This window comes from Odocoileus virginianus, chromosome 26 (assembly GCF_023699985.2).
Source record: "Odocoileus virginianus isolate 20LAN1187 ecotype Illinois chromosome 26, Ovbor_1.2, whole genome shotgun sequence".
Classification (NCBI taxonomy): domain Eukaryota; kingdom Metazoa; phylum Chordata; class Mammalia; order Artiodactyla; family Cervidae; genus Odocoileus; species Odocoileus virginianus.
Window position 1 is genome coordinate 39,101,213 of NC_069699.1, and position 27,472 is coordinate 39,128,684.

At 36.9% G+C, this 27,472-nt stretch overlaps 1 protein-coding gene across 14 annotated transcripts in view; it reads left to right on the forward strand.

Annotated features, from left to right (window-relative positions):
• The window catches only part of CFAP20DC (CFAP20 domain containing), a 282,240-nt gene that overhangs the window by 131,478 nt on the left and 123,290 nt on the right, over positions 1-27,472 (forward strand). For 12 of the 14 annotated variants that reach the window (XR_011483719.1, XM_070455795.1, XM_070455786.1 and 9 more), the window contains 5 exons: positions 9,787-9,951; positions 22,971-23,107; positions 23,779-23,941; positions 25,620-25,736; positions 26,884-27,009. Coding sequence is in view for 13 of the 14 variants with exons in the window: in XM_070455795.1 (XP_070311896.1) it covers positions 9,787-9,951; positions 22,971-23,107; positions 23,779-23,941; positions 25,620-25,736; positions 26,884-27,009 (708 nt within the window). In the remaining variant the exon portion in view is untranslated. Of the gene's footprint in view, positions 1-9,786; positions 9,952-13,067; positions 15,878-22,970; positions 23,108-23,778; positions 23,942-25,619; positions 25,737-26,883; positions 27,010-27,472 lie in introns of those variants that run through there. The other 2 variants (XM_070455788.1, XM_070455798.1) reach the window with 2 other exon arrangements.

The window sequence follows — 27,472 nt, forward strand, 5'->3', positions numbered from 1 at the left end:
GAGTTCAGCAACAGATTGGATGAGGCAGCAGAAAGAATCAAGAAGCTAAGACAAAGCAGTGAAAGTCACCCAGACAGACTAGCAAAATGACAAAGATTTTAAGTGGTGAAGATGCCTTAAGGGACCTTTGGAACAGCATCAAGTAAAATAGCCTTCCCATTACAGAGTCCCACAAGAGGAGAGAGGGGCAAAAAAAATTATTTGAGGAAATAGTGGCTGAAAATTTCCATAATATGGGAAAGGAAATAGACATCCAGATCTAGGAAGCATAGAGTTCCAAATAAGTTGAAACCAAAGAGCCACACACCTTCTACATTATAATTAAAATGATAAAAATTAAGGATGAGAGAAAATCCTAAAAGCAGCAAGAGAAAAAAGAATACTTGTTACATACTAAAACCCACAAGGCTATTAGATTTTTTAGCATAAACTGTGCAGGCCTGGCAACCCACTCCAGTGTTCTTGCTTGGAGAATCCCAGGGACAGGGGAGTCTGGTGGGCTGCCGTCTCTGGGGTCGCACAGAGTCGGACACGACTGAAGCGACTTAGCAGCAGCAGCAGTGCAGGCCAGAAGAGAGTGGCTTAACATATTCAAAGTGCTAAAAGGAAGAAAGTCAACCAAGAATTATTAACAAGGTTATTATTCAGAATTGAAGAAATCAAGACAGATAAACAGAAGTTAAAGGAATTCATCAACACTAAACCAACCCTGAAAGAAATAATGAAGAGACTTCTTTAAGCTGAAAAGAAATAGCACTAATTAATAATAAATTTAAAAAAAATAAACACATGAAAGTAAGAACCTCACCATTTTTGTTGTACAGTTGTTAAGTCATGTCCAACTCTTTGAGACTCCATGGACTGTAACCTGCCAGGCTCCTCTGTCCATGAAATTTCCCAGGCAAGAATACTGGAGTGGGTTACCATTTCCTTCTCCATGGGATCTTCCTGACCCAAGAATCAAACTGCATTTCCTGCATTAGCCAGTGGATTCTTTTGCAACTGAGCTACCAGGGAAGCCCCCCCCAAAAAAATATCTCACTCAAAAGGGTAAATATATAATAAAGTAGAGGGTCAGTCACTTATAAAGTAAGCATGAAACTTAAAAGACAAAAAACTAAAATATATTGTTCCAAAAATAGTAAAATTAACATGTTATGAAAAACCCCAAACAATCTTTTTGGCCAACCTAATATATCCTGTGGGTTTTGATAAATGAATAATGACATGTATCCACCATTACAGTATCATACAGAATAGCTTCATTGCCCTAATTACTGTTGCAATGGGGAGACCTGGATTTGATCCCTGGGTTGGGAAGATACCCTGGAGAAGGGAATGGCAACCTACTCTAGTATTCTTTCCTGGAGAATCCCCATGGATAGAGGAGCCTGGCAGGCTACAGTCCATGGGGTTGCAAAGAGTCGGACATGACTGAACGACTAAAACACAGCACAGTTTCTATAGTGCAGTGCCTTTCATGGAAGGATGGAAAAGAGGGGTGATTTTTAACGGAAATATACAAGAGATGTCATGTAGTAAGAATTCAAGAATTTGGTGACTTGCTGTGTTGATGTCTGTATTACAGTAAGTGATGAATGTCCCTTTGTCTTTCTTACTGAAGGATGGGTCATTGCCTTCTGCAAAAACAGATTAGTCGGTCATAGCATTGAGACTTTTATCCAGGGAAATTTTTGTATGTGTTTCTTACATTCCATTCCCAGGTTCAGTTTTAAAATATCGTATTAAATGCATGCTTAAGCTCAGTCCTGTGTTATCCTTGGCTCGTTTAAACTACTACTATTTTACTCTAGGACCTCTCAGACTCACCCATGCTAGGATATGTTGCCTAATTCCATTGCTGTTCTCTGTTACACAGTGGGATATAATAGAAAATGAGTTATTAGGACCCTAAAATAGCAGTTAACCAGTTTCTTGGTTGTCCAGCAGAATGACTTATGCTGGACAAGTAGTAAAGCATGATGATTCAATTTCGTTTATTACTTTTATGATCCCCAGGGGAACATGGACTAACATTTGCATGACTGAATTATTAACTTGTATCATTTTGCATTTTTTTTAAAAAACATGATATATGTGTAGATAGATCAGAGAAAGGTGGAAGAGAGAAAAGAACAAGTGATGATCCATTCATCATGAATTTATGCCGCCAATCAGTTTTACAGGTCTCCTGTTTCCCCAGTCTCCCCAGTTCATTGTTCTTCCTGAAATCTCAGGACTGGGGAGTATGTGTTCAGTGTTCAGTAATGCAAGAAGAGAAGAACTAAACTATGATTTAAGACTAGGGGCCCTTTGAGGGCTCAAATTGGATCTCCACATTTGTATTTCTAGCACATGACTTGGCACCAATAACATGTCATAAATGCTTGATGAATTAATAAAGTAAGGGCTAGCTAACTGTTCCATTTATTCATTCACTATCTCTATACAGTAAACCTTTATTGGGTGTCTAGCAATCTGAAGAAAATTATCCCTTCAAAGGTGACAGAAAAAGATTAGAAGTACTGATGTCTTCATAGACTCATTGATCAGGAAAAGGTGCTAAAGATCATCTAATTCAGTGTCTTAATTATACACATAAGGAAAAGAAGGTCCATGGTAATGAGGCATCTTGTGCTGAGGCTGCAGAAGGTGGAACTCAACACCAGTCCTCTGACTGCCACTTCATCAGCGCTGCCGAAGTTTACCTCCACAATGAGTAAAATGATTTAGTGTTTTTAATAATTAACATTATTGAGTTTTTTCCCACTTCTCACCTGCGGGTGAGGTGAATGTACATCATACCCAAGTCTTGTCAGTTTAAGGCTACATTTCCACTCCTTCCCAGAGAGGAGCTGAACTCACAATGCCCTTGCCTAGCAAACCACCCCAGGGGAAGTAAAGTGGGTGAGGTGCCTGACAGCCAGTAGAAGACCCCACAAGAATCAGTCACCAGTGTCCCTATATCAAGGCTCAGAATTATTCTAAGATATTTATTATATTTTGTAATTAAATGTTATAAATACTGTTTATAATAAAATATTATTTCTCGAAACCTCTAAGGACAACAATTTCATTTACAGTACCATCCAAATAATTAAGTACCTCGGAATAAATTTAATCCAGGATGTTAAGACTTGTACACTGAAAAGTATAAAACATTGCTAAAAGAATTTAAGAAAGACCTACCTAAATGGAAAGACATCCCACATTCATGAATTGGAAGACATGATATTGTTAAGATTTTCAATATCATACTAAAAGATCTAGAGAATAAATTCAGTCTCTCTTGAAATATCAGTGGCCTTTTTACAGAAATGGAAAAAACAATCCTCAAATTCATATGGTATTGCAAGAGGACTGAATATCCAAAAATTTCTTGAAAAAAAAGAACAAAGTTGGAGGAGTCACACTTCTCAATTTCAAAACTTGTCTCAAAGTTACAAAAATCAAAGGAGTTGTTGTTAGTACTGGCATATAGACCAATGAAACAGTTAAATCCAGAAATAAAGGCATACATCAGATTTTGGCAGGGACACCGAGAGCATTCAATGGGGAGAGAATAGTGTCTTCAACAAATGGGGAACCCTACCTCACCCAATTTATAAAAATTGATTCAAAGTGGATCAGTTACCTAAATATAAGAGGTAAAACCATTAAAGTCTTAGAAAAAGAATAGAGATAAATCTTCATGACCTTAAATTTGGCGGTTAGATATGTTACCAAAACCCTAGTAACAAAATATTCAATGTAGATGAACTATACTTTATCAAAATTAAAAACTGTGTATCAGATAACATTATAAAGAAAGTGAAAAATCGCTTCTTGACCTTTTGACTTAAGATCAAGTGAAGACATGAAAAGATGGCCTACAGAATGGGAGATGATATTTGTAACACATATCTGATAGAATATATATTCTGTTGTGTAAATAAAGTATACATATATATTCTGATATATTCTAGAACCTGAAATACATAACACAAAAACAAAATGACAACCCAATTTTTTAAAATGGTCAAAAGTCTTAAATATATCTCCAAAGAAGTTACACAAAAGAAGATAAAACAGATGTCGGCCAACAAACCTAAGATGCTAAACATCATTGTTCATTAGGGAAATAAAATTCTAAACCACAGTGAGATACCACTTTATACCTACTAGGATGGCTGTAATTTTTTTATAGAAGATAAGTGTTAGCAAATGTGGAGGGAAGTTGCAATCTTTAAGCATTGCTGATAGGAAACCAAAACTGTTCTCTCGTTGTGGAAAACATTTTGGCAGTTCCTTAAAATCTTAAACACAGCAATACCATATGACCCTGCAGTTCCACTCTGAAGTATATACTTCCCCAAACAAAAAACAGATACATGTGCATGCATGTTTGTAACAGCATTATCCCCAATAGCCAAAATGTGGAAACAGCCCACATGTCCATCTCTGGATGAGTGGATTGACAAAAATTGTTAAGTATTATTTACACAGACACAAAAGGCCACATACTATATGATTCCATTCACATGAAATATCCATATTAGATAAATCCATAGAGACAGACTGCAGATTTGTGACTGCCAGGGACTGGGGACCAGAGAGAATGGGGAGATACAGGTTAATGGGTAAGTTCACTGTGAATGTACTAAATGCCACTGAATCTTTTACTATAAAATGGTTACTTTTATTAAAATGAATTTCTTCTCAATTAAAAACTATAATGGATGATTCATTCAGGATAGTGAAGATTTTGCATAGTTCCTTTAAACATCAAAACCTTGTATTATTCAAAACAAAAGAAAAACACACATACCAGGATGCAGTGGTGTCTTCACCATTGAAATAATTTTCTTAAGTATCTGCTATTACTAATAATAAACATTTATATAGCACTCGCTATGTACCAGGTAGTATTCTTATCCTTTCATACATTAACTAATTTAATCACCACAGTAACTCTGTAAGGGAAGTGTTATTTTCATATTCATGTTTCACAGATACGGAGAAGAGGGCAGAGAGCAAGGTAATTACAATGCCAGGATCACACAGCTGCCAGAACATGAGCCCAGGCTGCCTTGCTCCAGAGCCTGTGCTGTTAACTGCTATGATATACAGCTTCTTAAAATCTTTCTGCATTAATACAGTAAACTCCATAAAGCAAGGATTTGAATCTATACCAGGCCCAGGGACAAATCTGATAGTTATATGGTAGATGAATGAATGAATTAAAAAATGAATCAACTTTATACCAGTATTGTTAAATTAATTAGATTAAATGTGTCCCCTTAAAATTTATATCTTCTCTAGTAAGATATCCAGGGTTTGCCTGGTAGCTCAGATGGTAAAAGAATCTGCCTGCAATGCAGGAGCCTTGGGTTCGATCCCTGGGTCAGAAAGTTCCCCTGGAGAAGGAAATGGCTACCCACTCCAGTATTTTTGCCTGGAGAATTCCTTGGACAGAGGAGCCTACAGTCCATGGGTTTGCAAAAAGTCGGACACAACTGAGCGACTAACACATGCACACAGGAAGAGATCCCAGAATGCTCCCTCTCCCTTCCCACCATGTGCAGTTTCAGAAGGAAGACAGCCATCTGTGAACCAGGGATAGGATGTTCATCAGACCTCAGATCTGCTAGTGTCTTGGTCTTAAAGCTTCTCAGCCCCTAGAACTATGAGAAATAAATTTGTTATTTCTACACATTTCCACACAATTTACAGTATTCTGTTATAGCAGCCCAAACAAAAACAAATATTTTGGCAATGAGAAACTTTTGTGTTTTCTGCTTCACTCTCAGTGATGTTTCAGAGAAGTGAGAGTTGATATAAGTAAGGCACTGTACTAGGCACTACAAGTAAGTAAGATGAATAAAGTTGAATCTAGAATCAGTGAATTATTACAGAACTGGTTCTTATTTAAACTACAATGAATTATGTGTATCTGTAGTGGAAACAGATCTATAAATCTAACTATTTTGTAAGGCATTCCCCCCCCCAATAAAATGGGGATGATTATTCTTAATGCATTAAGATCTTTATATATGTGTTTAAATTGATGACTTAATTTTTAAAGCTAGTTAAGATCCTCATCAAGGGTATTAAACACCACAGAATGGTTCATTTTATGAGGACTTTATGTCCAAAGAAAGGAGAACAGGGTTATAAAGTCACTCAAACATTGCAATAATACACTATCTCTTACTGGGAGCAAAGGTGTCCAGAAAAAAGCTACCATCTGGTTGTGTCTGGATGCTGTATGAGCAAATCTGTCAGCTTTCTCAGAGCCTTATTCACATACCATTTTGCCTTTTTGAGCTGACCATTCTAGCCTGCATAATGTTCTTTCAGATGTGTTAGCAAAAGCAGCTCAAATTCTATTGTACCATATTTCAATCATTAACTAAGCAGTCTGCATGTTTCCGTACAAAGCCCCTGCCCTGGAGACAGAACTTGTATGAAAGAACAACACGACAGGCTCTCATCCCTTAGTGTCTGATTGCCTGCTTGATTTGTTATTTGCCATCTAGGGAGAAAAATATCCAAATAAAATGTTCATGGAGTACTATTCAGGATATAGCTGAATAAAGAACAACAGAAGAAAAACAGAAGACTGGGCAGCTGCATTTAATCTCAGTTGACTGTTATTAAGGGGCTTTTGTTCATGACCATTTATTAAGCACCCCATTTGAGCCAAGTGTTTTACTAAATATAATCACTGGGATTCTTTCACTATCCAGTGTGGCAGAACTGTCTTTCTTTCACTTCCTAGAATGCACTGAAGTCTTTCTGTCTTCAGAGTCTTCAAAAGCGGTTTCATCTACCTGAATAATCACTCCCACCCCATTTCACCAGGCCACTTTCTGCTTATCTTTTATGACTCAGCTTAAATGTCTCTTTTATCAGGAATACTTTCCCTAACAACCTATGAAGCTGGATTCCCCGATTACTTCTCTCATAACATCTTGAACTTTTCCTTCAGAGCATTTAACACAATTATAAGTAACTGCAATATAACTTGTTTCATATTCTCTGCTGGGTATAAGCTTTAATAAGGCCATCATAGAGTCAACTCTGGCTCACCACTAAATTCCCAGCCACTAGTTGAGTACCTGGCACATAGTAGAGGCTCAGTAAGAATTTACTGAATGATAAAATGAGTAAATGAATGACTACAGGTAGACCATGCCCTGTAATACAGTTCAGCACTGTTTAATTTTTGTGTAGGATCTGTACTATTTTTGGGATTAGTCTTTATTTTTAAATTAAGCCCTAATTGCTAAAAATATAAAATAATGTAACCTAGTAATTGAGCCTAGAGAAGGGGGAGTAGTTGGTGGGGAGATGAGTTAAGTTCTATTTAGGTCTATCAGAACATCCAGCTACCTGGTTTAAAGCCCCTTCATAGTTTGGGATCACAGAAAAATGAAATTAAATCTTCTTTCCTCTTTCTCAAAAATGAAACTTTCCATACAAAATCTCAGGAAGTTTGACAGTCAGTAGTTACTTAATGATTAGGCTCTATTTTAAAATAATACATCAGTAGTTTTTTTCTCTAATTTATCCCTTTATTGAAGGTTTTATTTTATACTGCCCACAATATTCATTCCCTCAGTGAATAATCCAATAAGTAATAAGACAATTCTGAGACCAAAGAGAGAGTCTATATAGAGAAAGGAAAAATGATGTAGAGGGAATTTGAGCCTTTTAATGTGAAATCTGATTTGCATGTCAACCACAGTCATGTAAGATTCAGATTGGAGTTTTGTAATAGTCTCTGTTTTGTTCTATCTTTCATAAAAACTTGTGGGTTTTTGGTTACCAGAATTTGCTATTTGTCTCTTATTAGTTGGAAATTCAGCTTTTCTTTTGGATACATTTCAAACTTTGTGTGGTACTGTACCTTCTACCATCCACACAAGCCCTATGAGCTAAAGTTTCTATAATTTCTCTTCATAGGGTTCAGAATACAGCATTTTATTTCAGGTTCTTATTAGCCTACTGAGTTTTCTTTCTCTATTAATATAAAAATCTCAGTTTACCAATATTGGCACCGATGTGGAAATTATCTTTTTCTACCTCGAGAAGTCTGAAATGACATGTCAAACATATATATATATATATATATAGAGAGAGAGAGAGAGAGAGAGAATGTTAGTTTACTTACTTTCCAAATTTTTTTTTATTTTGATAGTTCATTTACTCAATTCCATTGGCTTTCTAAATGTCAATGACAAGTAAGAAATGAATGGACAAAGAATACCTGAAAACTAAGATTTGTAGGCTCAGTGGCATTTGTAATGACTGGACCATTAGGACACTTGGAAACCATTACATTGCTTATGAGCATTTAAGTTTTTAGTTAAATGATTCATTTTCCTTTTCAAGATTAGGACATTAAAATCTAATTAGGGAATGGCCACGGCTTGGATGCACAAAAACCTAACATCATTTACCTTTATAAACATGGTTAGAGTTTATACTTACAGAAGGATATTTTTGAGGGATGAATTTGATCGAATTTTTCTTATTATTCATATTCACATGTGCACAAACCAAATTTTTACCACTAGATTCTAAAAGTAGAAATCTTTTTCCTACTAAAAATTAAATTATTATGAAGAAGAAATAAAAACTATGCTTAGACTAATTAAGGAAAGTTATTTTTCATTTTGGTATATTTCCTTCTAGTCCTTTTCCTATCCATATGTTTCACTGAACAATTTTCTACAGTTGAGATTAGGATATATTATGTTCATTTAACATCTTATCTTGAACCTTTCCCATCTTCGTAAATACAGTGTCTTATAAACTCTTAACTGGAAATTCAAGTTGTTTCAGAAATTATAAACATTTATATTGACCTTCATCTGAATTTCTGATTTTTTTAATGTAGAATAGATTCATAAGTGAAATTACTGAGTGAAATATCATGGACATTTTTAAGGCTTTTGATGCACATAGTAAAACTGCTATTTGGAATGTTAACATCAACTAAATTCCTACTTGCTACATATGATAAAGCTTAATATCTTTGCCACAAGATAGGTCATATATATAACTTTTTAAAATAACCTAGTAGTGAAATGGGTTAAGAACATGAACAGAAAACTTATTATAATGAAAACTTAAGTATCCATATAAATATATATGAATAATATGAAATATCATTGGAAATACAAGCTATAATAATAAAAATACTACTTTAATTAAACTATTTTTTTCTTTGAAAGTATTTGAAGATTGGATGTTAACATTAGGGAAAGCTGGGTAAAGGGTATATTGGAACTCTGTACTATTTTTGTAACTTTTCTGTAAGTCTAAATTTATTTCAAAATGATGTTAGATAAATGACTCATATAATGGCTCTAGGTGGTTACTCAATAATGTCATTGTACCTAGTGACCTTCTATAAACGAGGCAGTGTAATCCCAGAAAACTTTGTTGAGCATACTCAGCTGGTTCTTCAGAGTCTTACTCTAGTATTAAAATATATATATATATATATATATATATATATGTAAAATATTTCCAATCAGTGCTCTCATCCATTGTAGAAGTCTCTGAATCTGTTCCATATGTTGATACTCTTTCTCATTTAATCCTCTCTACAATCCTAGAAAGTAAACCTTAAAATTATTTATGCTCAGATAAGTTAACCAAGACTGTATATCATTGAGTAACCCATCCAAAGTCATACTCTAAAATGTTTTACTTTAATTGGTTTCCTTTATAAGGTATGTCCATTCAGCAGAAATTGCTTACATTTGGAGAATGAATGTTTGTCTTTATTTCCAGCTGGACATGATGCTCCCTTTCCAACAGATGAACATATAGACATTATTCCACGAAGCTGCCAACTAACAACAGATGTTCCACAAGTCACACAGCTGCTAAACATGACTAAACTCCGCCAAACTGAAATAAAATTTGGGGGTCATCCTCTGAGTTCAGCAGAATCAGGTATGTACTCAAGTCCTAAAGTTTAAGCCTCTTTATTTTTAAGGCCAAAAAGTAGAGGGTGGTGGACCAGCCTGGCAATAATGCTTCATAGCTTGAGATTATATATTAAATCACTTTGACATCAGCTCTTGTCAGTGATAAATCATTTTAAATTTCTTTTTTAGCAACTGAAATAGCTTCTCGATTTTTATATGTTAAGTCAAACATCCTTGGTTATTCCTCTCTTCCTATATGTCTCCAAACCCTGCCAGTTACACCTCCAAGTCATCTCTCAAATCTGATCCTATTCTAATTTCATTGTTTGGGTCCCCACTGTCACTTAACCTTACCCTCCCAGTTAATCTTTACATTACTGTCAGATTTCTCTTTCTGATAATAGAAATAGAAATGTAACCATGGTGCTCTTTTATTAAAGACTTTTAATGCCTTTCCTGCTATCTTAGAAGACAGAATGAAAAAATGCCCCTGGGGACTCACACAAAGTCAGTCTCCCTTATTTCAAACTTACTCCGCAGTTTCATCTCCAGACCCTTTCTCTCATTCCCTATGTGTTAATTTCTGACCACTCTCTGCAGCTTTCATATGTTCCTATTTTGAGATTGCTGTTTCATTGGCCTAAAATGGCTTCTTTGCCTTTCTGCCTGGAAAAACACTCAATTTGTCCTCTTAAATCCAACTCAAATGCCACCTCTTCTGCCTTAACAAGCATTGTTCTCCTTTTGTGATGGCCTTTTGTTCCTTGCAGTACTTTTTACTTAATATTCTTTCATTCTCAATTAAGTGTGACTCTTCCAAAAAGAGCACTGTACATCATTCTTCTATATTCCTACCACCTAACACAGTGTTTGCTATATATTTGGCCTGGTGCTGCACACTCATATGACAGTAGCCAGTCAGACAACAGAAATGAGTGAAGTGAGCCGGATGCCTGGACATCCGACCCACAGAAACATTTCCTACTTCTGCAGTGAGCCATGTTGGGAGTGTAGGGGAGCAATGAGGGAAGAAGAGTAAGATAGTGCTTCAAAAAGACTGTTCCCTACTGTTGAAACAGTAATATCAACAACTGACAGAAATGATACAGCACATGGCAGTTAACACTCAGCCTCTGGGAGTGAGCCACACGGGAGTGGTGAGAACTACAGCAGACTGGGTTCTCGTTCTCAGCCTAGAGGGACAGCTGCAGTTCAGTTCTAGCCAGATTTTGCCTTGCAAGAACACAGGCACAGTCTCACCAGATCTTTCTTTTTTTTTTCAAGAGGAACTCAGTATCCCAGTGTTTATAACAGTATTTATGTAAAGTCACTCAGTCCTGTTCGACTCTTTGCAACCCCATGAACTGTAGCATGCCAGGCTTCCCTGTCCTTCACCCTCTCCTAGAGTTTGCCCAAACTCATGTCCATTGAGTGGGTGATGCCATCCAACCATCTCGTCTTCTGTTGTCCCCTTCTCTTTGACAATTTTAAAATATTGTCTAAACTCTAAACATTTTTGAAAACACTCCTAGAGTCAAACAAAACATGCCAGGGCTGCCAGTTTTCTACCTCTGTATTGGACACCCATAGCTATTGACCAAACAAGTGAATAGTACTTACAGATCAAGAAATCTGTTATTCAGATGAGCAGTTCTCAGCTTCTTGTATGTTAGAATCACTTGGGACATTTTAAAAATAACTGATATAAAAAAATTTTTCCCCCTAATATCTATGCTTCACCCCCAGAAATGTTGATTTAATTGCCTTTGGCTGGGTTTTTTGGTTTTTTTTTTAAACTTCTCCAGCCATTGTGACGTACAACCAGGTTTGAGAACCCTGGATGAGTGACTGGATCACCTATCCCCACAAAGGTGATAACCTTGAGAGAAATCATGGTGAGGAGTGGAGGAACTAGTAGAGTGTGTTGGTTCTCAGATAACAGGTGGGGAAGAGAGAGTTGTCAAAATTCAAGAGTGGTCAAAGTAGAAAGAGGAGAAAAGAGATGACCATAATGAGATGCATTGCGTGCATGCTAAGTTGTTGTCTGACTCTTTGCGATACCATGGACTGTAACCCACCAGACTCTTCTCTCCAGTGGATTTTCCAGGCAAGAATACTGGAGTGAACTGCCATTTCCTTCTCCAGTGATGAGACGAATGAGTGACAAAAACAGACTCACTTTTCAGTTCAGTTCAGTTCAGTTGCTCAGTCATGTCTGACTCTTTGTGACCCCATGGACTGCAGCACACCAGGCTTCCCTGTCCATCAGCAACTCCCGGGGCTTGCTCAAACTCATAACTCACTTTTGCTCTCTCTGTTTATCCAATATTCATTTACTCTTGGTATATTTTTATTGCATATTTCTAGAGATTTGGGTCCATTCTGTTAACTTTTTCAGTATCAATCCTGTAAGAGAATTTGACACTATATTTTTCAGTCCTTTGTAATGAAATTTCCAAACTCACAAAAAAGTAGAGAGACTACATAGTGAATCCCCCATATTTCCATCACCTGCTTTGACAGTTGCCATCTTTAGGCAAGAATTTATGGGAGAAGAAAAAGGCAACCCACTCCGGTACTCTTGCCCAGAAAATCCCATGGATGGAGAAGCCTGGTTGGCTACAGTCCATGGGGTCGCAAAGAGTCGAACATGACTGAGTGACTTCACTTCACTTTGAATACAGCATCTGTCCATCTCATTCAGAGTAGAATCCCATTCATCAAACCCAGATGTTTTGGAAGCAACCAAAATGTCCATTGACAGATGCATGGATAAAGAAGATGGGGAGGTGGGTCAGCTACATGTATACATATGTCCCCTCCCACTCGAGCCTCCCTCCCACCCACCTCCCCATTCACACCGTCCAGATTATCACAGAGCAATGAGCTGAGCTACCTGTGCTACACCGCACCTTCCCGTTGGCTATCTGTTTTACACATGGCAGTGTATATACGTCAGTGCTGCTCTTCCAGTGAAAGAGATGGGAACACCAGACCACCTGACCTGCCTCTTGAGAAATCTGTATGTAGGTCAGGAAGCAACAGTTAGAACTGGACATGAAACAACAGACTGGTTCCAAATAGGAAAAAGAGTACATCAAAGCTCTATGTTGTCACCCTGCTTATTTAACTTATATGCAGAGTACATCATGAGAAACGCTGGACTGGAGGAAGCACAAGCTGGAATCAAGATTGCCGGGAGAAATATCAATAATCTCAGATATACAGATGACGCCACCCTTATGGCAGAAAGTGGAGAACTAAGAGCCTCTTGATGAAAGTGAAAGAGGAGAGTGAAAATGTTGGCTTAAAGCTCAACATTCAGAAAACTAAGATCATGGCATCCAGTCCCATCACTTCATGGCAAATAGACGGGGAAACAGTGGAAACAGTGGCAACATATTAAAAAGCAGAGACATTACTTTGCCAACAAAGGTCCATCTAGTCAAGGCTATGGTTTTTCCAGTAGTCATGTATGGATGTGAGAGTTGGACCATAAAGAAAGCTGAGCACTGAAGAATTGATGCTTTTGAAGTGTGGTGTTGGAGAAGACTCTTGAGAGTCCCTTGGACTGCAAGGAGATCCAACCAGTCCATCCTAAAGGAGATCAGTCCTGAATATTCATTGGAAGGAGTGATGTTGAAGCTGAAACTCCAATACTTTGGCCACCTGATTCGAACAGCTGACTTATTGGAAAAGACCCTGATGCTGGGAAAGATTGAAGGTGGGAGGAGAAGGGGACGAGAGAGGACGAGATGGTTGGATGGCATCACCGACTCAATGGACATGAGTTTGAGTAAACTCCGGGAATTGGTGATGGACAGGGAGGCCTGGTGTGCTGCAGTCCATGGGGTCACAAAGAGTCGGACACAACTGAGTGACTGAACTGAACTGATAGCTCATTCACATTCTTGTGAAGCAGAAACTAACACAACATTGTAAAGCAAGTATATTCCAATAATAAAATATAAAAAAAAAATTAAAAAAAAAAAGAATTTATGATAGCAGTGAGAACATGGATCGTGAGAATTTGTATATTTGTTATATATACTATCTTTAGATAGAGAGGGAGAGAAAGAGAATATACACAATCTATGTTCATTACAGAACCTTTGGAAAATATATAAAACTTCTCACTACCCAGATAGCCACTGTAAACACCTCACATCATAATTCAGTCTTAATGGAAAATTCTCTACAGAATACAATGAGGAAGAGTGTTTTGCATAACCAAACACTCTGTCTGTATCTAACAGGCTGTGATAACTTTCCATATCAGAAATGATTGCAAAGCCTATCAGGTAGCTCTTTGTAGTTTTAAATGCTCTTTTTTTCTTCTGTCTCTCTAGCTTAACGTTTTAAGAATTGTGTCTTTAAATGAAAATGCAAGTCTGTATCCAAATATTTTGTGTCTTTGTTTTAAACTTCAAGGACACTTGTAATGCCAGAGAATAAAGAGAAATTTGAATATTAAATGCATCATTAACTCAATATTACAATTAAACAAACTTTTTCATAGGCCATGTTCAATCCCAGCTTGTAGAAGAAGGTTAAGTTAGTATATATTTTTCTGTATATGGACTTTCAGTGCATAAGGATAGTCAACATGAGTTGTTTATACAGAAAATTACTCACCACTGAAAAGCTTATTTCTTCTGTCCTATGAAACTCAGATGTACTTATATTAATTTATAACCATATGGCTTATGATTGTTCATCTGAAGTAAATCTCATAGCACATGTACAGCAGCTAAAATTTACATGAACGTACATCAAACTTTGTAGTTCGCTTTCTGCAAATACTTTTCAGTTGTTTATTTTGACATTTGTGGGCTTTGAACCTTACTATAAGTGATTATAATAAAAATTATTGTTCTCTGTGTGAGAGATTTTATTTGAAAGATGTAGCTAATGACTAACGCCCAAGGACAGACTTTTTAATCATGGAAAAACCAGGAAGTATTTCTTCATTTGAAGTATTTGTTTTTGTGTCTTTCTAAAATATGGGCTCCCCATGATGAGATTTGAATTGCATGAAAAGGGGCTAGGGTGCTCTTGTAACTAACAGTACTTAATGTAAATTGTGATCTTTTATTATAAATGTGCATGCTAAGAGATTCCAGTATGCCACTACAGAAAGAAGTAACTGCTTCCTATGGATGCTTTCTGGCATGTTCACCAGAGCTAAAAAGGAAACCTTGAACCTTCTGTTTTAGAGTGCATTTTTTGAATGTCATGTAACTTGATCAAGAGCATTTAATGAAATTAATAAAGTAATTGTGTTTCCAAAATGTCTGTTACCACACATTTGCACTGTTCACTTTATCAGTTCCCAGTGCACATTAGCTAATGATTGTTAGTCTGCAGAGGACTGTAGGATCTGATGATCTTATTTTCATTAATGGAACCCCACTTCAATTGAACCAGAGAATAAGATCTAGTTATTGAAGTTGAGCATTCAGCTACTAATGACAAGATGCAGTGGTCCACTAAGCACAAATCAAAACTAGTAATTTGCTTAAAAATTAGGACATAGTTTTCCTAAGTGCCCTCCTTTCCACAGGAGCAATCTTACTAGATTTTTAGTCCTTTTTAAATAAGAAGACTGACATCCCTATCTCCTAGCTCAATTGCAAACACATAAATGAAAGCATCTAGCAAAACCATGACATAGTGATCTAACTATAGTTGGCATTGGTGAGATCTTTAATAGAATTTCTTCTTTGCTTTGGACATTATGAAAGCAAGTTTCAAATCAAGCAACAATATCTGCTGTAAAGTAGAATCTTAAAGAAAAAAGAGTTAGATTCTGTCTTTGGAAACAAGCGAGACACTTCGGGAACAAGCGAGACACTCTAATTTCTTCTTTTCTAAAGCCAGACTTCTGGTATTCCCCCAATCCCTCCCAGCATCAGGGTCTTTTCCACTGAGTCAACTCTTCGCATGAGGTGGCCCAAGTATTGGAGTTTCAGCTTCAGCATCAGTCCTTCCAATGAACACCCAGGACTGATCTCCTTTAGGATGGACTGGTTGGATCTCCTTGCAGTCCAAGGGACTCTCAAGAGTCTTCTCCAACACCACAGTTCAAAAGCATCAATTTTTCAGCACTCAGCTTTCTTCACAGTCCAACTCTCACATCCATGCATGACCACTGGAAAAACCATAGCCTTGACTAGATGGACCTTTGTTGGCAAAGTAGTGTTCCTGCTTTTTAATATGCTATCTAGGTTGGTCATAACTTCCCTTCCAAGGAGTAAGCGTCTTTTAATTTCATGGCTGCAGTCACCATCTGCAGTGATTTTGGAGCCCAAAAAAATAAAGTCTGACACTGTCTCCCCATCTATTTCCCATGAAGTGATGGGACCAGATGCCATGATCTTAGTTTTCTGAATGTTGAGCTTTAAGCCAACTTTTTCACTCTCCTCTTTCACTTTTATCAAGAGGCTTTTTAGTTCCTCTTCGCTTTCTACCATAAGGGTGGTATCATATGCATATCTGAGATTATTGATGAACCCCATTAATCTTCATCAAATATACTAATTATCATGTTCATAAAGTTCTCATATTTACCCAGATGATTACTATTGGACACACTTTTCAGATAGCAAAACAAAAAGTTTCAATTAGATGGCTTTACAAAACTGCCCAGAGTATAAAAAGTGGACAAGGAAAGAATCCCCTGCAATGCCCCCCAGCCCACCTAAGCCCCTTCACCACGTGTGGTGAAAAGAGGGCACCAAGGGTCTGAGCCCAGGCTCCGAGTGAACAGATCTCTAAACATGGTGAGCCTCAGTTTCTTCATCTGTAGAGGTGGAATAATATCACACCAAGTGATTGAAAATTCCATAGAGGTCATGTACACATCATCATATCCATCATCCTTTAGATCTCAAATTGAATGTCATTTCCCTGACTGTAAAGGCTAGATACCAGCCCCCTGTCAAACACACTGAACCTTCCCTTCATAGCTCTTACCACAGTTGTAATCATGTATTTATTTATGATTTATTTGCTGTAGTATCAGTCTCCCTTGTGAGACTGTGAGTGCCTTGGAGGAGGTTATGTATCCGCCTTATTTCTTGTCTTATTCAGTGCTTAGAGCAGTGGCTGCCCAGACTAGGTGTTCAATCACTACTGAAAGAATTGGTGGATGATGGTGAATGGACTTCACAAATTGTTAAATTTTATTCAAGATGAAAGATATTAATAGCATATTTATGGGCATTGACTCCCTGTTAAGCACAGTATTTAATATGTTACATGGATTGTTTCAGATAATCTAACAGAAATGCCTGATTTAAATACTACTATTATTTCAATCTTATGAATGAAGGTGAGGCTTAGAAAGTTTAATTACTTTGTCTAAAATAGTATTGCTGTACTAGATCAGCCTTTTTGTGTTTTTGATAGTCCTTATAACAATGTACCTATAGTAAAAATCCAATTCAAAAATCTGGATTCTTGTAGCAGGTTCAATTCTGATTTGATTGTTAGATAATAGATGTAAGTCTTGAGCATGACCTCTCAATGATTAGAGTTGAAGATTCAGCAGGTTTTTCTAGTTAAACTTTGAAAACCTTGCAAACTTAAATGACTATAATAATTAGAACATTGTATCTTGGGACAAAAATGAATGTTTATTTTTCTAAAAGACAATTAGAGAGTAGACCCTCAGGTTTTATAATCTAACTACAAAGGCTATACCCCTCAGTAAAATAGCAAAATAATTAATGGTAACATCTCTGACCTACACCAAGTTCATTTTCCGCAAACTCAAGAAAATGAAATGCCTAGAGCATGACTTTAATCTAATCTTGATTTTTAACCTTCTGTTATGCATATTGATATCAGCTCTTAAAAGAACTCCTTTTAGAATTCAAAAGGCATGCATTTCTGCTTGTAGTTTTCTTTCATTAAGATTTTTTCTCATTATAGAAACTTTGTCCCTTCTACTTTTTATTTTAGAAACCAAAGGTCTAAATTACTTTTCTTACAGCTTTTAATTAGGACCCTATTATGGTGGATACAGAGCATGATACATGTTTACATGGATAATTATGACAATTTTTATATGATTATAAACAGAATCATTAAAGTGAAACAGGCTTTAAGAATGTGTATGTGTTAATTGTACTAATAAATTGTTAAATGCCTGCTAATTAAAGAAATAACTAAATGGTGGAGTATTGTATACTTTGCTTTGTGGAGGGAAAAATTTACGCTAGAATTTGTAAAACTTAAAAAATAGCTATCCATTTAACCACACAGTGGTAGATTTCTCTTTAAAGAAATCCTATAGTAGACTCTCTTATAAAATACATCCTATTCTCTGTGCTTTAAGGAATTATATCAAGCTTAATTATAGTTTTAATAGCCATTGGCTGTCCACTGCTAAGCAAGAGTTCCTCTGAGAAATTCAAGGTATTTAGGAATTTATAGCTGGAACTGTGACAGTATAATTTTTTAAGATACTCCCTCCCCCCAAAAGTTTATCTTTTAATCTTGGATACTGTCCACAATTTTGGTGAGATTTATTCATTGTCTACCATGTTCTCTGCTGGGCTCAGCAGAGGAGTGTACATGGAGTACAAGATAAATGGTCTTTCTACTCAAAGAAACTTAAATTGTTGTGGGGGGTGGGGGAAACCTGTATATAGATGAAGAACATGAAAAAATCAAAGAAAACTGCACATGTATGATGTTTGAACAGAAAGATATGCCGATAAGCAAATGGTTTCTATGATTGGAAGTTAAAAAAAAGAAAAAAAGCTTCTATTCTGGTATTGAAAACTCCCATATAGGCCTATGCCATATCCCATATACCCCTTGGGGACTCTCAGTGGCTCTTCTTTCTGGGAAAATCCACATTTGAGAACAAATTCAGTAGTCTAGGATTTGTTCTGTTTGGTCACAGAAGGTACAAATGATGAGTCTGAAATAGATTTTTCCAACTGGCCTGGAATTTGAATGTCATTTCTTTCTTTTGCTGATCTTAAGAAACTAGCAATATTTTTATTGACTCCAAATGGTTGTTTGTAAATGACTGAAAAGATGCAGTTGCACACATAGCCAAGTCCATCTGCTAACACTGGGAAATTTCACATGTAAGCTGAGTTAGGCATCTGATTCTGGTGCCATAGCACTGCAGCTGTTGAAAGCCACTCAGTTCACATAAGTATCTATGTCTTGGTCATTGCTGACCCTTCTTTTTCATCCCCCGCACCTTGGCAGTTGTTCTGTATAGTCGTCCTCCTCAATTCACACATAAAACTCTCAGGTAGATTTTTTCTTAAAAATAAGTTTTAACAGTAGTTAGAAATATTTAGTCATTTAATCCAACTTCCCTTCTGACCTGTTATACTTTATGATTCATTTGGTTTGCTCAGCAAAGGTCTGTTGCTCTCTGTCAAGCAGTAGGCTAGCAAATCAGGGATGACAAAGCAGACCGCTGAGTTTATATCTACTGAAATATACATCATTAGAGAATCCCATAAACACATGTGAAAGCACAAGTCTGACACATTCTGTGAGGGAAAGCTTATGGGAGTACCTAATTTGGGTACCCTAATCAGAGGGGTCTGGGAAGACTAGTCTGAGAAAGTGACACATAATCTGAAACATGAGGGCCAAGAGGGCAAGGAAGATCCTTCCTGCCATGGGCAACAGCGTGCATGAAAGCTCTGATAGGAAGAACTGAGGCCAGAGCAGAAGATGGAAGGTGTTAAGGCTAAACTGAAACTGGAACATGTAAGTTATTGCAGGCAATGTTAAGGGCTTTCTTCTTAATCCTAAGAGTGGCAGGGAAGCCACTGAAAAGTTTTAAGTGACAGAGAGGAATAATTCAATCAGATGTTGATATAAGACCATTTTGGCTACATTTTGGAGAGACTATGGGACAGGGAGCCAGAGTGAACATGGTAGATCAATTGAATGGCTTTGTGATCATCCGGGAGAGGGATGATGGTCTCTTCGATCAAGGTTCACATCAAGATTTTGACATTTCAACCTGAATTCTTTATGATGCCATTCATTAAACCAGATTCTTGGCTTTAGGTGTCTGATACATTGAGGAGAAGCTGATCAAGAAGGCCACTGGATAGAACAAGTGACTCTCAGAAGAGAGAACTAGGCTAAAAATAGAGAATCTGCCTTATAATATGCAAAATAGCTTTCCAGACTTATGTTCAAACACCTTCAAAATGACAGAAAATTCACCACCACAACAACTAGACATGCTTTAATTAAAGAAAGATGTTCCTTATGTTGGACTAAAAGTTTTTTTTTAAATTAATTTTTATTGGAGTATAGTTGTTTTACAATGTTGTGTTAGTTTCTGCTGTATGAAGAAGTGAATTAGCTATATGCACATATCCCCTCTTTTTTCAGATTTCCTTCTCATTTAGGTCACTTCAGAGTACTGAGTAGAGTTCCCTGTGCTATACACTAGGTTCTCATTAGCTATCAATTGTAAGAATCAGTTCAGTTCAGTTCAGTCACTCAGTCGTATCTGACTCTTTGCGACCCCATGAATCACACAGCACGCCAGGCCTCCCTGTCTATCACCAACTCCCAGAGTTTACTCAGACTCATGTCCATCGAGTTGGTGATGCCATCCAACCATCTCATCCTCTGTCATCTCCTTCTCCTCCTGCCCCCAATCCCTCCCAGCATCAGGGTCTCTTCCACTGAGTCAACTCTTCGCATGAGGTGGCCAAAGTATTGGAGTTTCAGCTTCAGCATCAGTCCTTCCAGTGAATACCCAGGACTGATCTCCTTTAGGATGGACTGGTTGGATCTCCTTGCAGTCCAAGGGACTCTCAAGAGTCTTCTCCAACACCACAGTTCAAAAGCATCAATTTTTCGGTGCTCAGCTTTCTTCACAGTCCAACTCTCACATCCATTCATGACCACTGGAAAAACCATAGCCTTGACTAGATGGACCTTTGTTGGCAAAGTAGTGTCCCTGCTTTTTAATATGCTATCTAGGTTGGTCATAACTTCCCTTCCAAGGAGTAAGCGTCTTTTAATTTCATGGCTGCAGTCACCATCTGCAGTGATTTTGGAGCCCCAAAAAATAAAGTCAGCCACTGTTTCCACTGTTTTCCCATCTATTTCCCATGAAGTAATGGGACCAGATGCCATGATCTTAGTTTTCACTCTCCTCTTTCACTTTCATCAAGAGGCTTTTTAGTTCCTCTTCACTTGATGCATAGTAGTGTGTATATATCAATCCCAATCTCCCAGTTCATCCTATCCCCCCCGCCTTGGTATCCTTACCTTTGTTCTCTATATCTGTGTCTCTGTTTCTGCTTTGCCGATAAGTTCATCTGTACATTTTTCTGTATTCCACATATAAGTAATATTATATTTTATTTGTTTTTCTCTTTCTGACATACTTCACTATGTGTAACACTCTCTAAGTACATCCACATCTCTGCAAGTGGCGAGAGTTTGTTACTTTTTATGGCTGAGAAACATTCCATTGGGTATATGTACCACATCTTTATCAATTCCTTGGCTGATAAACATTTAGATTGCTTCCATGTCCTAGCTATTATAAATAGTGCTGCAGTGAACATTGGCGTGCATGTATCTTTTAAAATTATGGTTTTCTCTGGGTATACGTCCAGGAGTGGGATTGCTAGATCATGTGGTAGTTCAATTTTTAGTATTTTAAGGACACTTCACACTGTTCTCCATGGGCTTCCCTGGTGCCTCAGGTGGTAAAGAATCTGCCTGCAGTGTGGGAGACCTGGGTTCGATCCCTGGGTTGGGAAGGAGGAGGAGGGCACAACAAACCACTGCAGTATTCTTGCCTGGAGAATCCCCATGGACAGAGGAGCTTGGTGGGCTACAATCCATGGGGCTGCAGAGTTGGACACAACTGAGCTACTAAGCGCAGCACATTACTGTTCTCCACAGTGGCTGCACCAATTTACATTCCCACCAGTAGTGTAGAAATGTTCCCTTTTCTCCACACTCTCTCCAGCATTTCAGTGGAGATGATTCCCTGAATCAAAAACCTTCAGTGATTCCCTACCTATTCTGTGATTGCCTGCCAGTTTTAGAATAGGCTCTTATCATTTTAAGGCCCTTTTCATTGTGACCCAACCCTATTCTTCCAACTAGGCTGGTGATTTCATTATTCCCCAACTATACCTTCCTCTTTTATTCTTTCATGCCTTTATTCAGTTACTTTCTTCTGCCTTGGATACATGGTGATAAGTTGCTTCAGTCGTGTCCGACTCTTTGCCACCCTGTAGCCTGTAGCCTGCCGGACTGGCCTGTCCATCGGATTCTCCAGGAAAGAATACTGGAGTGGGTTGCCGTACCATTCTCCAGGAGTTCTTCTCAACCCAGGGATGCATGTCCTGCATTACAGGCAGATTCTTTACCATCTGAGCCACTAGCCTATATATCTCTTATTCTTGAGATCTTACCATTCATTCAGGGTTTATTCAAGAAGTCACTTCCTCTTCATTCTCACTGGTCTTCCTTATTTAAAGGTAAAGCTCCCTGTTTACCTATAGTATCACTTCCCTTCAGATTCCATGAGGGCAGGCAATGTGTATTGTCTATTTTGTGTCACTGAAAACTTCTAGGAAATGCCTGAGTGCTGAAATACTTGTTCAGTTGAGTTAGTTTTATTTTAATTATTTCCTTAAAGAGAAAAAAACAATATTTTTCATCAACTTCCTTTTCTCTTTTTTTCTCTTTTTTTTATGAGGAAAAACATTTGTGGTAGTGGTTCTCATAAGACACTTAGCACAAAGACCACTTGGGGGAACCTGTGAAGATTATAGATTTCTAGACTCCCCAAGAAAATTCTGATTCTTGAGTGCATATCTGATAGATGCAGATCTGATAGATCTGATGTTGGACCTCATATCTGTGCTTTTGTAAGTGCCCGGGGAAGGTGGGTGGGTTAAAGCGGGGAGGATTCAGATCATATGTCCCCTCGATTGTACTTTCAGAAATACTGCAACATACTGTTTGCCATTACAGCCATTAATGGACTATTATTACCTTCCTTTTACAAAACAGATCAGTTCATTAACAGAGGAACAGTTAGCACGCGCAACAGTAAACATCAAGATGTTTGTCATATTGCCTTTGGATCCAAAGTTCTTGGACCACCTCCACTCTCTGGCAGAAGAAATAACATGAGGCTATCCAATGAGGTAGGAGCAATGTTTGAAGAGCTTATCTAAACATGGGTGGTATGGAAGGGGAAGGGTTTTCTCCCATTCAGAGGGGAAAAGGAAGGGAGAGAGACTACATGCCAAAAGCATAAGTCTTGAATAAATTTGGAACAGAAATTCTGGATTTTAGAAGACCCCAGAACTGTTTTCTTTCTGTCATGTCAACACAGTTAACACTTTTGAGTATTCTTTTCATTAAATATGTTCACAAAACTTAAAGAGAAATATATGTGAGCACATTTTGTGGTCTCCTTCAAAAAGGAGTTGGATCATCACCAGATACCTTACAATGAACAGATTCTTAAATGTTTTATCTTTAATTTCCTCTGAGTATCTGACATACACAGTGATTTTCATTTCAACCCCTACCTACTAAAGATGGAGTGTGGCAAATAAGCACATTTTAATTTATGTTTCTATAAGATTTGCTTGCCTTCTGTTTTATGTCACATTATATTTATCCCTCCATTTCTTTCTAATTTTCTACCATAATTTCCCTCTCCAACTTTTTAATGTTCTCATTCCCTTTGTTTTTTTTTTTTTTGAAACTTACTCTATTTGTCCAACTATTATTTCTTCTATGTAGATTCTACAAGAAATAAATGCAGTTCCTGTATTTTAAAATATAAGTTAATTCTTTTTCCTTATAGACAGTAAGATCTATTGGGTCTAAAAGTAACCGATCACACCAGCAGTCTACAGTAGAGAAGTGTGTTAACAGTGCAGAAATGTCAACCTTGCTGTTACCTGAGTCTGAGGCACAAAGAGATAAAGAAAATATCGGCCAAATAAAGCAGACTGTACCTGTTCTTGGTAAGAATTCTGCATAAAGATTGATAGCTAGTGAAAACACTGAGAAATGTTAATAAGAAATTCATAGTTATATTCTTGATTAGATCTTAAGTTCAGAGAATTATCATTTAAAAATGAAAATAGTGGTAGATATTGAAATATGTTTAGAATAGTGTGCTATATATATATATATATATATGCTGCTTCAGTCGTGTCCAACTCTGTGCAACCCCATAGATGGCAGCCCACCAGGTTCCCCCATCCCTGGGATTCTCCAGGCAAGAATACTGGAGTGGGTTGCCATTTCCTTCTCCAGTGTGTGAAAGTGAAAAGTGAAAGTGAAGTCGCTCCGTCGTGTCTGACTCTTAGCGACCTCATGGACTGCAGCCAACCAGGCTCCCCCGTCCATGGGATTCTCCAGGCAAGAGTACTGGAGTGGGGTGCCATTGCCTTCTCCCATATATACATATATATATGTATGTATATATAATCTTCGTGAACCTATCATTCTATTTATTGTTATTTTACATTGCTATAGTACCCCGTGTTTTTACTTTCTGATGACTAGTGATAAAATGTAATATCCAGTTATTGCTATATTTTGCAAACTCCATGTGCATTTTAAGTTTTCTTAGTTTTGTCTTTTAATTAGTCTTCCATTTGTAAAGAGCTCTTTATTATCCCTCCCTGTTACAAAAAATAGCCCCATTAGTAAAGACAAGACTTTTATCCCAAGTTATATAAGATTGAGAGTTCAGGGCTAACAGACTAAGTGATTTGCAATTTGTTTGCAATTGTTAGTTATTGGAAAGAATGGAAATCAGAACCCAAGGCTTACCACTCCCTGTCAATTTGTCCACTTTTACTGGTTTGACTTTTATCAGCATTGAAAAGGGGAGAGGCACTTGGGTTCATTTGATTTAGAAATTAATGATCACTGTTAGAGACTGTATCTCCATTGGAATATAAAACTGAGATGAGGAAATTAATAACAGATATTCAGTCCCAGTTTTATCACTGTCTGTGAGACCTTGATCAGTTTTCTTAAAAACTACGAGCCTCAGTTTCCTCATCAGTAAGGATACAGTTACTACTATCACTAGTAGTAATAAGAAATAACAGCTGCCTTAAAGGGTCAGTTTGAGGATTCAGTGAGAACAGTCCGTCAAGCACATTGTATTGTGCCAAAAATGTAAGTTTTCAGTAAATACACAATGCTGCTGCTATGAATATTATTATTATTATTACAGAAATTAAGAATTCTTCGATTGATCTCATTTCTCCAGGGTTCTTTTGGAAATTACCCTCTAAGTGCTTCTTGAATGATAGCTGGCCACACTCTTCTAAAGGAAAAAAATAATTTCTCTGCATTGGCCATAGATGTAATTTTTTTGTTTTCTAATATAGCATGTTCCATGATTAGCATTAATCTAAATTATTTCTAGTTCTCTATATGGTTATATTACATGAATAAAATGCACTAGTAATTTTGAGAACCTGATACAGTTCTAATATTGGGAATATAAATAAATAGCTAGTTCCTATAAAGAAATAAGTTGTGTTTTTTATACAGCTTTACATTTTGTCAAAATGATACATGAACATTCTCATTATGGCTATAATTACATTTAGAGTTGATTTCAAACTATATAGTACTTTCTCTTCTGGCTTTTTGTTCTTTGATATGAAAATGAACCAGCCAGTCTGCATATTATGCATCCACATCCCCCTCAAGAACCGTCAGCTGATAAGAATAACAACAGGAGAAGATTTCGGTTAAAAAGCACCAGCGGAGAAAGGACAGAGACACCCAGCGGTACGGCGCTAACTCAGTACTGTCTTATATCTGTGTGTTATTCATGGCGATGCAATCTCTCTCTGCAGGTTGTAAATTTCAAAGGATTATGAACCAATTCATTTAAAATATAAATGTCTGTTCTACAAGGATTATGGAAATCAAATTTTCTACAAAAGAATTGCTCTAGAGCCTGATGGAGATTTGTTGGATTAAACAGACAGTGCCCCAAAGTGAAGGACTTCCTACTTCTACTCTCAGAGGCTGAATAAGCTTAAATTGTTGATTTTTAGAAACGGCCCAAATCTGATGGAGGTTCCTGCCTGCAGACTTTACTAAAATTGAACTTAACTCATAATTTTTCAGGTTTTATTTATCTCTTTTCTTTTTAAGTTGGGCCCATTTTAGATTGTTTTTATATTTGCTGTCTCTCCTTTTGGACTTCTTGATGTCTATTATAATGTAGATTAAAATTTCAGCTCTTTGCAACCAGTAAAGCATTAGAGAGATATAGTTGATTATCCTCTTAATTGTTATTCCTTAGAATACTAGATTTGAGTCACGTATGTACAGATTTGTATACACATGCATTAGTCTATCCTGAATCAAGCCCAGAATCTATGATGTATACATATGTTAGCATAATTTCTCGAAAGTATAGCTTTCTTGGGGAGGCCAAAATTCTGCTTGCTAGGTTTCATATTATTTTTATAAAATAGTAGGTAGAAAAATTACTTCTGCAATAATGTCTGTGTCCATTTTTCTTAAGGTGCTAAAGAAACAAGCTTGGTTTAAAAGAGTCGAGTTCAACAAGAATTGTCATTTAGAGAAAACACACTCCATTTTACATGGAACCTAAGGAAAAAATATAGGACCTTTTAAAAATTATATGGGTTTTGGAATTCCTTTTATCACATATCATAAAACTTAAATTTAAAATGTCCCCATGCAAATATCAAGGAATTTTAAGATGAACCTCTACAAAAAATGCAGCTGGGTTCATCTTAAAATATCCCACTGGGAAAAAAAAATGCATATAATCTGTATTGTCACATCAAACTTTCTTTTTAATAGTCATATAGAAAAGTATACCAAATGCCATTTTTCAAAAATTAATTTATATATGTAAAAAGAAGTAATATAGAAGAAAATATTTATTCCATTAAAGGCAATTCTTCAGAAGATAACAGGAATGATGAACATAAAGCAGCAACTGTCCTCACCACTATGTCCCAGCAAAGAGCAGAGACATTGAACCCCAGCTCTCCAGTACCGCAGTCTCCTGATCAAGCAGGTTAGCATCTTTATTGTACCATAATTTCTAACAGTTAATAATATATGGATATGTTAAATATTTCAAGCCTGGGCATTTTGAAAAGTCATGATACAGACATTTCCTATAATCTATCATTCTTTAAAATTCTTTTTAACTCAGTTTTATGTCAGACTTTAATAGATGAAAGACTATTTTTATTTTCAAATTTTAATGCACAAGTTACCGTGTTCAGAATGAAAGTTTAAAACTCTGTGAAGTTTTCACATGACATCTTCACCCTCCCCAAAGATTATCTATGACATCGTCACCCTCCCCAGAGATTATCTATTGTTGCAATTCTCCAGTCCTCTTCATAATGGAGATGTTGGAGTATAGAGCATTGAGCCCATCAACATATCTTGCCTAGCAGGTGTGTGGTACTTTTACAAAAGCAAATTGTTTTTGAGCTAGGGAAAAAAGAAAATAAATGAAAATTGTTTGT